The sequence below is a fragment of the Sturnus vulgaris genome, chromosome 15, assembly GCF_052056855.1.
Source record: "Sturnus vulgaris isolate bStuVul1 chromosome 15, bStuVul1.hap1, whole genome shotgun sequence".
Taxonomy (NCBI): domain Eukaryota; kingdom Metazoa; phylum Chordata; class Aves; order Passeriformes; family Sturnidae; genus Sturnus; species Sturnus vulgaris.
Window position 1 is genome coordinate 12,764,773 of NC_142257.1, and position 12,540 is coordinate 12,777,312.

General features: G+C 37.0%; 1 protein-coding gene across 1 annotated transcript in view; it reads right to left on the reverse strand.

The window, feature by feature from the left end:
- ATP10B (ATPase phospholipid transporting 10B (putative)) overlaps positions 1-12,540 on the reverse strand; it is a 53,383-nt gene that overhangs the window by 10,382 nt on the left and 30,461 nt on the right. The window contains exons 6-13 of the mRNA XM_014877327.2: positions 11,295-11,422; positions 9,816-10,068; positions 8,641-8,876; positions 5,060-5,233; positions 3,919-4,504; positions 3,242-3,348; positions 2,457-2,583; positions 1,183-1,367 (exon numbers count right to left, since the gene is read on the reverse strand). Of these exons, the coding sequence (XP_014732813.1) occupies positions 1,183-1,367; positions 2,457-2,583; positions 3,242-3,348; positions 3,919-4,504; positions 5,060-5,233; positions 8,641-8,876; positions 9,816-10,068; positions 11,295-11,422 (1,796 nt within the window). The remainder of the gene's footprint in view (positions 1-1,182; positions 1,368-2,456; positions 2,584-3,241; positions 3,349-3,918; positions 4,505-5,059; positions 5,234-8,640; positions 8,877-9,815; positions 10,069-11,294; positions 11,423-12,540) is intronic.

Below are 12,540 nucleotides of genomic sequence, written 5' to 3' on the forward strand. Positions count from 1 at the left end.
CATCCAGCAAAAGCCAAGTTGGCTTTTCTAAAACCTTTTACTTTCACTGTCCATAATGGCATTTACCCTCTTTGGAAGTTAGGACTCTATTTTCTCTCTTCTGTTCAGATGTCAGGAATAGCCATAGACTGCACTACAAATTGCTCACGGTGCTTTAGTGACTCACAAGAACTGACAGACCTGCTTTAGAAGTGATTATCCTTATTTTGGACTATGTTCCCTTTACCTACAGCCTCAGTCTGACCTTCTTGTTGCCCATGGAAACTGAGGGAATTTTTGAACACATCAGCAACTGTGTTTGCCACCATGGTGTGGAGATCTTGAAAGGCACTCCCACCCTGTTTCCCTGTTAGCCTCTATGCCCTAACCCCACCCTTGTGACACCCCCATGTCCCCTGGTAATTAGTCTCTGATACTTCTTTCCCCGCCCTGCTCATCCCATGTACCTAACCCAAAGCCCCAGACCAATGCCTTTGCCTCTGAACTCCGGGACTGTACACACATGTGGCTGAATTAAACATCTCTGTGAAACCCTTGCAAAGACCATCCTGTTTCTTCACCTGCTTTACCTCAACAAGAAACTCCAACCACAACATGTCAAGGAAGTGACTATGTTTTTAACTGGCCTCTGCTTAAACAAAGATATACTGGATTAAATTTTTTGATAATACATTTCTGGTTAAGGCTAATCCTACCAGGGAACATACAATTAGAAAGTTCTGAATTTACTTAAATCTACACCATCATACTTTTTCTTGGCTGACTCATACAGCGCTTTCCAAATTTCTTCTAAAATATATCACTAAAGGTTAAACTGAAATTTCCATTGTAAGGTGGAAATCCAGATATCCATGTTATTAAGGAATTAGGTACTTAAAATGCATATTAATTTATTCTTAAAGATACTAATTCAGGTAATACCTAGCAATTCAGGTAATTTTAAAAAACAATATTCTCATTTGGAAACATAAGCGTATTGTAATTGAATGAAGCCCTTCATTAGTGTCTTATATTTCAATTAATCCTGTTATGTGTTGTCTAAAGAGTTTCTGGCCTAATGCTGTTTGGGGGTTTTTGACTGTTCTTTGTTGAGTGATGTCTAAAGCAAAGGAATGCAAAATTGCAAAACACAAAGAAAGGGTGAGATAGCAAATTCTGTGCATTTTGTCTTTCTTTACTCACCTTATTTTCAGTGTTAATGGTGAAGACAGTGTCCCTTTGGTTCAGAAGTTTACAGGAGTATGCAATGTTAACTGCTGTCTCCTGTTTGTCTCCTGTCAACATCCAAATTTTTATCCCAGCTTCTCGGAGAGACACAATAGTGTCACGTACTCCATCTTGCAGGCGATCTTCAATCCCTGTTGCTCCTGGGCAAAAAGGAAAAGAAGAGAAATAATTTTCTTTTTCTTTGAAATCAAGTCGCTATTTTCTTGTTTAAAAAAAGCTCTTTGCTTTCCAATCACGGTGCTGAACATATTGAGAATTGAGTCAAAATTTTGTCCAACAAATAAACATGAAGGCACATGACTTGCATTTGGATTAAGGTCTGAATGTGTCAACAATCAAATTCTGTCTCTTCATTTTGCTCATTGCAAGAACAATGCATTTAATTTCTTCCTGATAATCCAAAATGACATTGTGCTGGCAAAGGAATCACACCACATGCATTTTAAAAATACTGCATTAAGTCCCATCAAAGCAACCAGAAAAATGAACTTCGACTGTTTAAATGAATGCTGTCCCTGTTGTCAAGTCAGATGCTTCAGCCATCAAATGCAGAAGAAACTGTACAGTACATTTTCTTTTTGAACATGCACAAACTTAGAAGCAGATGCCAACACTCATCCTGATGATGTTGGGAGATCACCATCTAAATGTTACAATTCTCCTTATCCCTTCCACTAGAGGTCAATTTGAAGATGCTGTAACTGTGGTACGTTAAAGATAGATATTGATTTAGGCTAAGGAAAGACTTTTTAGAAAACTAAAATAATTAAAAGCATGAAAGTACACAGAGCCTTAGTAATTGGCAAAGGTAACAGATTCTGACAAGATCTACACTACCTCTTTTGTGGTCTGCTTATGGTATTTACCATTATTACTCTATTTTTTCAAATCCCTGAGGAGATTATGAGAAGCCATAATGCAAACTATTGCTTGCAATAGCAGAAATTCAACAAAGTATGGGTACAAATTGTAGTCAGAGAAAAATGAGACTGAGACAACTCCAAAAATCAAAGTCATAAAGAACAAACTTAAAGAACTGCTGCCCAAAATGCGTAAGAACTTGTATAAACACTGTAATTGGATTTTATCTCCCTAGCTTGGAGATTTCCAAACCACAGAGGAAGTCTTTTAGATACAAATTACTATAAGCTGTTGTCTGTCTTATTGCCAAGATTATCACAGGAGAGCAAATGATACTTCATGCAATGACAATTCCTATTTTTAGCTACCCAGCAGGGTGAATTTGGTCTCCAGATGCTGTGCTGTCTCTATTAACAGCTGCTCTCTGTTGTCAATCGCAGCTTCTGCCTCCTGACGAAAACTGGCCCATTTTTGAAAGTCATCTTCATTCAAGACCTGCATAACACAATTTAAACAGCGCTTATTTGAAATTTAAATAAAGAGAGGAATGCCAACATTCTGGATCACAGAGACTTAACTCCTATCAAAACTGGTAAAGAACTGTGTCATCTTTAAAATAACACAGACTTTTCTAAGAGAAAACTGCAAGAACTAGTAGCTGAGACTCAAAAATATGACACAAAGAAATTCTTGCTCACACAATTCTTGCTTGGCTGAGAGCACACAATTTCTAAGGGCTGATCTACATTTCTCCAGAGCTTGAATATGATCTATTTGTTGCACATTGACAACTTCTGTATGAAAGTATAACAGTAACTCAGGCCTCAGCCTGAGTTAGAGAGAGAAAGCTGAATGCCAAACAAAAGAGAAAAAGGTTGACTGCTCTGCAGACTCTTTGTTTCTTGCTTGGAAACACTGTAGAGTAGGTCAGCTAAAGTTACTATAAAAGAAACAGAAATAAATGTTTTAAGACTGACTAAAAATCCACCATTTGGTCACATTGAAGAAAAAGAGAAAAAAAATACTCCAGACAAGGCAAGTAGAGGGACAAAAAGATGGGCTATATATCTGGCTGGTTATCTGAAGCAGGATTATAACTGCTACATTTTTCTAGTAGTTCTACTGACATTTACAGAACCTGGTGCTGTCCCACCTTCTTAGCTATGCACAGAGTTCGCAGTCCATCACGGGCATAGTAGTCCAGATGCTTCTGTGTTCTTTCTTTTATTCTTTTCAGTCTCTTCTCTATGCTAATGTCACCTGTGAAACACAAGGAAAAGATTCCGTATTTTAAGCACAGATAATTTTCAATCTAATAGCCTAACATTAAAAAAAAGTAGGCATTAGAGAAAAATGTATTCGATTATAATATCAATTTCCTTAAAAGCTCAAAAGTGTTGGCTGTGCAGAAGTTGAAATATTGGGAAAAATCTTGTTTCCTTTAAGACAACATTACTTGTGTTTTTGTTTTATACTTTAAATTTTTAAGTAATTTAAGTTTTAATATTATAGCACTCTTCCTGACAACCTGAAAAACAATGGTCAGGCCCTTAGGACAGTATTATTGAAGAGTACACAATCCACATGGGTTAGTATTATCAGTGAATTTTTATTATCCCATTCCATATTCTAAGCACTTCTGAGGTTAAATAAACACCCTTAAATAAAGCACTTCTGAGGTTAAACAAAATCCATTCTGATCTGCAAGCCTAATACTAGACAAAGCACATTTTTTTTGTACTTCTAATACCTAGATATAATATTTCATGCAGAAAAAAGTACTGCAAACTTGTTAGGAGACACAACAGAAGTAGCTCCCTGGCTAATTACCTTCGGAAGAGTTGTCCAGCAGGTCCATTATTACAGAGTCAGCACCTTTTGTGTAGACAACAATCTCCTTGGTTAAAGGGTGTCTCACCACTACAGACATCCTTTTCCGGACTGAGTCAAATCCCAAAGTGTAGAGGATATCAAAGGTCAGAAGTGTGCCCTGTGGCAGCTGCACAGTGACCTGTTCAGGTGTCCGGGACACAAGAATGAAGCCATAGGCCCGGGCAGCATAGACAAGAGCTGCCTCATCTGGGCTCTCAGCCTCGTAACAAAAGTCTGTTGGCAGAGACTGGTTAGTCACAGGCCTAAAAACTTCATCCAAAGAAGCAATACCAATATCTGTGCTGCCCTTGTCCTGGAGTTCCTGGCCTCTACTGCTGGCAGAACAGTTGGTTTCATTGTCACAACTTTCCAGCACAGCAAGAGGCTCCTCAGTGTTCTTTGCACTGAGGCTGGCACGAAGGCATGAACTAGACTGAGATGATGAAAAAGACTGACTAAGGCTTGCTAATTTTAGCCTTTGAAATATCTGATTAATTCTCTCCAGGGTGATTCCTGCAGGTTTTATTGGTGGTGGGATAGTGACCTAGAAATATGAAATAAATAAAGGTTAAAAAGAAATAAATGTAAACTTCAACAGCTTTCTTAAAACCTCTCTCTACTTTTCTGCATCTAAATGACAGTAATAACAATGGAAACTTCCACTTTTCCCCTCTCCTGCCATTTGACTGTGGTGGAAGGACTCAATGGAGAAGCCATATGTGAGATGGCATCCAAAACTGATGGTGATTTGCATCTCTACCTCTGAAGCAAAGATGTAATGAAGTCCTTGTAGTTCTGTTAATTGTTTGGCAGATCAGAGAAAAACCAGTGTGTTCAAAAAACTTCTAACAGCATATATAATACAAAATCTATAAGAAAAAGTACAAATCCTGTGGTAGCCTTAGCTACTCATAAACATAAAAAGACAAGCTAGGAAGGGATATACAGGCAGTGAAGCAGTAGATATTACAGAAAATGTAAAGGAACTAGAGGACAACTCTCAAACAAACCATTTTTCACCACTTCAGTTTTCACTGGACACTACACTACGTTGTTAAATGGAAGCATGATCCATTTGCCTCATGCGTTTAAAGATTACCCTTTGTCTTGGCTCAGTTGTTGTGGAAACCAGAACTGTATTGCAAATGGCAAGAGCAAGAAAAAAGTCAGTAAAGGAAGTCTTCGTATGTATAAAAGGAGAAAAACTTTCAGTCTGGAGAGCAGCTTCTCGCACCCGCCTCAGCAGCCTGCTATCAGGACTCACGTCCTTTTCCTGGAAGAGAAATTACGTAGTGAAGATTATTTTCATTCACCATTGTCCGCAAGGAATAACTGGCAACTTCATAGACTTCTTGACTTTATACCTAGAAAATGGCTCTTATACTTAACATCTAGGAAAAAAAGATATCTTTCAAAAAGCTGCAACTAGATAATTAGAAGAAAATGCATCTCCAAAAGGAAGATGATGTCAGAATTTTACTTCTTTTGAGATCTACTAAAAAGCAGAAAAATCTGTACCCCTTAACTTTGAAACTGCTGACTCCTAAATTAAAGGGCATTCCAGAAGAATGTGTACTTGGGATCTCCCAGCTGAGTGTGGAAGCTGATAGTTATTTCAACAGAGAATGTTTTGTGCTTATGGTTTAGTTACAGTAGTACCACTTTTTGTTTCCAGATCAATTTCATTTTGCAGCTAGAAAGATAAGTGCTCTCAAACGTCTTCAATTTTTGCAATAACTAACTAACTAACTAACTAACTAACTAACTAACTAACTAACTAACTAACTAACTAACTAAATGTTTACTTGTACCTGAAATGTTTCTGTAATTTTACTACCACTCTCTTTCTAATCTAACCTAATTTGCAAGCCAAACTACTTAACAATGCCACTTCCCTACAATTTAACTGGATGTAGAGCTATGGGAGTATTACTTTTAATAGAAATTTCATGTTAGCAGAATCTGGTTTGGGTTAAATTCAGGGCCATATTTAACAAGGAAATCCAAATTTAAAAGATGTCTTCCCATGAGCCAACAGTTTTGCATGCCTTCATTAAGGAACTGCCAAAGTTATTTAGCAGCTTTCTATTTCATCTCAGCTATTACCCTCACCTCATTCAATCTGGCACAGTTTTCCCAAGTTCTGTAAACATGCAACAGAATTCACCCAAGCACCTTTTTGGCTATACTGTACTGAGCCAAATGCTACATTCTGTCTCCTGCATGCTAAAGTGACAAACAGTTGCTTAAGTAATCCTAATAATTGCAAATAAATCTACCGCTTATTTGGCATCTCAACTGAAATCCAAAGCTGGAACAAGGCATTGCACTTTCTCTGCTGCAGAAAGCTCTGGTTCTTCCGGCTCAGTATTTTAATGCGTTTTTTCTTGACATACAGGGACATGTTTGCAGTATTGATGTGGTCCTTTCTCTAACAAACAAAAATGTTCTAAGAATAAGCCTGATTTTTTAGTTATTTTCTCAAGTCTCCTAAAAAGAATCAGAGGCTGAAAAGTTAAAGCTGCTGCTTTTAAGGAACCATTTCACTATATTGCACTGCAGTAGTTCCGTGGGTGATGGGACTATGCCAATACTATACTTTGTACATAGAACAATCCCAAACAGCTTAACAGGACAATTCCAAAGAAAAACACATATGTGCAGATAAAACTGTCCAAACAGGTATATCAAATAGTTATGTTGGGAATTCTATTAAATATAAAACATGAAAGATTAGAATCTCGCCAACACATTGCACAATTTTTAATTCAATTTCTTCATGCATTGCCACAATTAGAATAAACATCACAAACACCAAATTATTACATGTGTATCTCAGCCTCTCCTATCCGTCATCATCCCACTCAATTTCTTTTTCATCTATATCCTCAATGTCTGCTGCAAGTTCTTGTCAAAAAGAACAATGCACTACTGGGAATTTCACTTCAGCAGCAACTTTCTGAACTCAAAAGTTTCCCCTGGAAAAATTGAAAATTGTCAGGCTAATTGTGGCCTCAGAGACAGATTTTAAAAACAAAAAAAAAATCAATATTTAGCAGAAAAATATTTCTCATCTTCTTTTTCAGATTAAGTGAAAACAGCACTGAGCTGAATTTTCAGCCTGAACATATATTAAAACCCTTAACCAAGCAAAAAAGAAAACTGAATAAAACAGCACTAATGATGATGATCACTTAAATTTGCCTTTTCAATCTTAACAGTTCTGTTAGTGAAAATGATGATATAAAATGGGTAGTGCCATTCAGTTTTAAGGTTTCCTCATTAAGCTGATAGCATTTCTTCTACCTGATGGCATGAAAACCTGATGACTATGGGACCATGAAAATCTTCATTAAATGTTTCTAATAGCAAGGCACTACTTATTGGAACTATTAAATCTAGAAGGAAATGTACTGTCACTCTTAATTCATAAGAGCACCTAAAGTTAGAGAGTAAATGTTAATTTTCTATCATGTTACATTGTTGAAAGATGGATTTTTCTTACAAACCTCTGCCTGCTGACATACACACAGGTCTACAAACACACTCTGTGTGTACTAGTACTACTCAGGATGCTGCAGATTTGTAGCAGAGTAAAAATGCATCAGATGAGGTGATGTAAGTTCCAAAGCACAGGAATGATAGAGACACCAAAAAAAAAGTATTATTCCCATTTTATTAATAGGGAATTGGCTCTGGTGGCAAAGAAGGATACTATTATGTCTCATTTAAAGGTCATACAGGACTGGCTCTGTGCAATATCTAAATGTCTTTATTTTTAAAACAACTTCACAGTTGTCATAGGGTGTTAAAACAATTTACCTAGATAGAGTGACATCTATGAGCAGCTAAGTCTGTTTATTTCCATAACAGCAGCTTAATCTTCTTCTACCAAAGAGACATTTGATACTAGCTCCTCAGATATTGCTTTACAGTGAATTTAAAAAAATGTTTATTTATACAAGAAAATGAAAAGGCCTGGCAGTAAAAAAATGTAATCGGAAAATACACTGGCAAGAAATTTCTTTATCATCCATCAACAGCATGACCTATAAGAAGTTCTCAGAAGTCATGACTCATGGGTTCTCAAGAATCCACAGAGATGTTCTCAGCAACTCATGAAGTTTGGGCTGGACGATAGTAGGATAACAATTTACAGAACTCCCATATTCCAAGAACAGTAGGAGTTTTGAGTGGTACTTACTACATGACAGCATAATTGAATGAGGTAAGTAGGATCTTATAACAGCCGCAGCAAATAAAGTTCTGAGAATTCTACATTTATTAGACTCTTTGTTTTAAATCAAGACTTGGATGGGTTTTCCAGGCCTTTAATTTTAATTTGAATTCTAATTATGGAAGTGTATTACCTCCTTTTAATGCTCACAAAAGCCTTGTCTGAAACGTCTGTTAAAAAATTTTTCAAGAAGACCAGAACAGTCTGATTTAATTCGGCTGTGTGTGACTTTGGGAAGTTTCAGACCTAAATTGCAACAGATTCTGATCCTCCCTGACTGCAGCCTGCATGCTCCAATTGAGGATTCTGATTCTTTGTCTCCCCCTTCCCTCTCTTAACTCCAACAAGGCTTGGATTTCCCCTCTCTGCCTACTGGTTTTCCACCACAAAATGCAATAGAAAGGATAACTTAGAAGGTATTAGCTCAGTCTGCTGGTACTTACAATGGGGCTGCTGAAGGCCACTTGAGACTGGTTGCTGTCATGTTGACCAACTGACCTGTTCCTTGCGTGCCCCTGAAAATGCACGCGGTCACTCTGGCACCTCCTCAAAGATCTCAAGGTACTGTGCTTATAAGTGGCTGATCTCTCAAGATTCATGGGAGGAAGAGTGAAATGTTGAAGTTTTGCAAAATCCTCATTGTCTAAATTAAATTCTTTCCGTGTTTTCAGTCGCCTGTCTGTATAAGAAAAGTGAAACCTTATCTCTGGTTCTGTTTGGATTTTTTTTAACTGTTTGGGAGGAATTCCTAGATTAGTTAAAAAATCTGAAACCAATTAAACCAAAGCCAAAGCATTTCAAAAGCCATCACCAGAAAAATTTCACTGTCCACAGCAGTTTCTGGGAATTGCCATTGTTATTATTGCAAGAAAATAAAAATGTGTTTTCAAAGTGATCAGTCACTTTTATGGGCTTCTCTTAATCTTTTGTCTCTTCAGCTGCTTTTTGCAGTTGGAATGGGAGAGTGAATTATGGTAATTCACAAATTTGCTAATGTTTTCAGTCATAGAACACAAACATATTTTTGGCAGCTGCTTGCCAGCTTTACAGGATTTTCACTACATAGAGCACGAAAGTAATGATGAAGAAGGGATCTAAGTCAATACTATGAATTCAGAGCACAGAGTGCCAAGATCCTTCAAATCTGGACTGCAGCCAGGATCCACTCCAGGAAAAGAGTACCTGTATTTTTCATATCACACAGAAGTGTACATTTACATGTTCACAGAAATAATTACTTTTGGACCCATTGATTTTAAATATTAACTAATATCACTTTGTGAGCTTATAAAAGGTTTTCTTTTGTAATAAAAAACCCTTTCCTTTTTATAAAAGGTTTCTGATATTCATTTAGAAATTAAAGAGAAAATGTTCTTTTTGTGTGCTCTTTGAATGCAGAGCAAATCCTGTAAGCGCCTGCAGAGGGATCTGGAAAACCTCTCCCGTCTGACTTCTGAATCATTTAAAACGTCTTCACTTTTGTGAATCTGTCCCTCACAACATAGTGACTATTCCACAAAACTCTACATTCAATCAGAGGGCTCAGTATTAATATTTAAATTAATAACATTTAATTGTTCAGATAAAAATAAAACAAGTATAAAAGAGTGTCTCTCACCATTTTCCTGATGGGGAAATTCAATTCCATCAACAGTGCAGCGTCGGAATACCATTTTGTTTTCTGTTAGCGTCCCAGTTTTATCTGAGAAGATATACTGGATTTGTCCAAGGTCTTCAGTAATAGTGAGGGCACGGCACTGGATGGACAAACCTGCTTCTTCATCATACAGGTCAATATCATTGTGAATTAAGAAGACTTGGCCCATCTTGACCAACTCAATTGACACATAAAGAGATATGGGGATTAAAATCTGAAAGAGTTCAAATTCTCATGAGCGGTGAGAAAAATTTCTCTGCTTTCTACCAGAAATGTCCTGGCACAGGCATACTAATGATTTCCAAAGAAACAGTTCTTCCTAGAGACATATTGTAGGACTGATGAAAAATAACTCAGGGGTGAAAAAAAAAATCCTGCACACAATAGCAATGAAGAAACAAAGTGGCAAACATAAGACTAAATTCCTAGAGTACTAAATTCAAAGGTGGGTCTTTCCGAGGATGCCCTTACAAAGCATATTTTCTGGACATAGGATCATGCTTGCTCTTACCCTTCTGAAACTCCAAAAGGATGGACTAGCACAAACTAACACTTAGTGCAGAAAAGTTTCACAAACCATTACTTTTCATACAACACTTCCCACCCACAAGTTTCCTTGCCCTGATATAATAACAGGCAAGGAAGAATGTCCCACTTTAAGATGCACAAATATTCTGTTTCAGTAATGAAGAATAATACCCCAAGGAATCTCTGAGCAGCTCTGAAAGTTATATTCATCTTTTGTTCATATTAAAAGAAATTCTGTCCACTTAAATCTCAGCACTGACCTCAAGAAATCTGAAAATTAAATGTAATTTTTTCCTCACACAATAAAATATTCTTTCCCAATTAGGCTTAATTACACTCACATATGCAAGTATCCTACTCCTAATTTAGCCTCTTTCCTACACCACATGAACCATATCTAGTTATTCCCCACTGGAAAATTGGCAAGTTTTGTTTCACTGCTTTTCTGAGATGTTAAATGGCTTTCTTATTTTGGAATTCTGGATACAGGCAGAAAAAAAAGTTGACATTTGGATGTATATATCTTCTTTATTGCATCTACTATTGTTCTGAGATGTTAAACAGCTTTCTTATTTTGGAATTCTGGATACAGGCAGGAAAAAAGTTGACGTTTGGATGTAAATATCTTCTTTATTGCATCTATTATTGTTCTGAGATAAAGTTATTATACATGTGTTTCCTATCTATATCCTTGTGGGGTTTCAATAGCAAGAAAAAAATCTGCACTTAGAAAGAAAAAAACCAAAAAACATTATTTCACACTTAGATGATTTGAAACACTCCTAACAGTATTTTCAAACAGGATTAAGGCAGCACTGCATAGCTATTAGTTGATATTAATTGTTCATTAGTGATTATACTAAATTTTGAGTGGCTTCTTCCTTGGAGGTAAGAGAGGTTTTTGTCTTTTACCTGCAACAGGATTATCATTGTCAGAAACATGTAGAAACCGGCAAGAACTGGAGACACAAAATTGCCATTCTTATCTGGGACATCATAAGGTGGATGCTGCCAAAAGTTTCCTGTCCAAATGCCATGCCCTGTAGGAATGAGATACAAATGGAATCTGCTGAGCAGTGAAATGAGTGACAAAGCTTCTGAAATGTGCAGATATGGACTGCTCTGCTAATAAAACAAAGAGCATTTCCAAAACAATGCTCCCCCAAGCAATGCTGGAAATCTTTCGGAGAATCCAGAGCTCTGTAGTACATGCACATAATTGATATGCTAGTGAGAAATAAGTATTCAGGGATATTTTCATTCACCTCTGCTTCATCAGGTGTTTCCATGGCTCTTAGCTCTGCACAGATCTTTTCTAATTCTGCATTGCCCCGCTGGAAGACTATCTATAAAAATCCTCAGAGCCGAAGACTCTCTTCCCTCTAACAGAAGTAAGCCTTAGAACCTTTGTATACAGACAAACTGAAATATTTCTTATTCTTCCTGACCTTTCTTGATTTCAATCTGTCTTTGTTAGAAGTTGACAAACGCCCTAGATTCAGTCTGGACAACTTATCTTTACATTCCTTCAATTAAATAATATATCAAACTGCTTCTTCCTCAGCCTTTTAAATACCAATAGATATCATTGCACTGCTACAACAAAGTCTCTGTTCCAGGACTTAACAACATCCCGTAAAAATTGTTTTACCACTTTCCATATAGTCCTTATTGAAATAGACTTTTGTCAAGGAGCAAAAGCTGTCCACAGAAGCCAACAACTTGGTTTCCCTCACTGCATCATTTGTCCAGACACCAAAAACCTCTATTAGTCCACTTCACATATCCAGCTCAAATAAAATTTCCATGAGCACCAGTTAATCAAGCAATTGTTTTGCAGCATCTGCCTACTAAAATGCTGTCAAAAATAATCAAATTATTTCAGAAATGCTCTTTGGCTGCTTCAGACCAGAGTCACATCTAAACAAGAACAACTCTGCTGTACACGCCAGTTCTTACCCCAGTTTATCACTGTGTGCAAGAATAATCCTGATAATTTATCCACCAGTGATACTTTTTCCTAGAACCCTACATTCAGACAAGGCTGAATGAGCATGACAAGGCTGCAAGAAGCATGGTAGAGCCTCGGGACATTTTGGAGGGATGAAAGAAATTGGACTTTTTATTCTTCTACGTCTTTCACTTAGGCTATGTATTT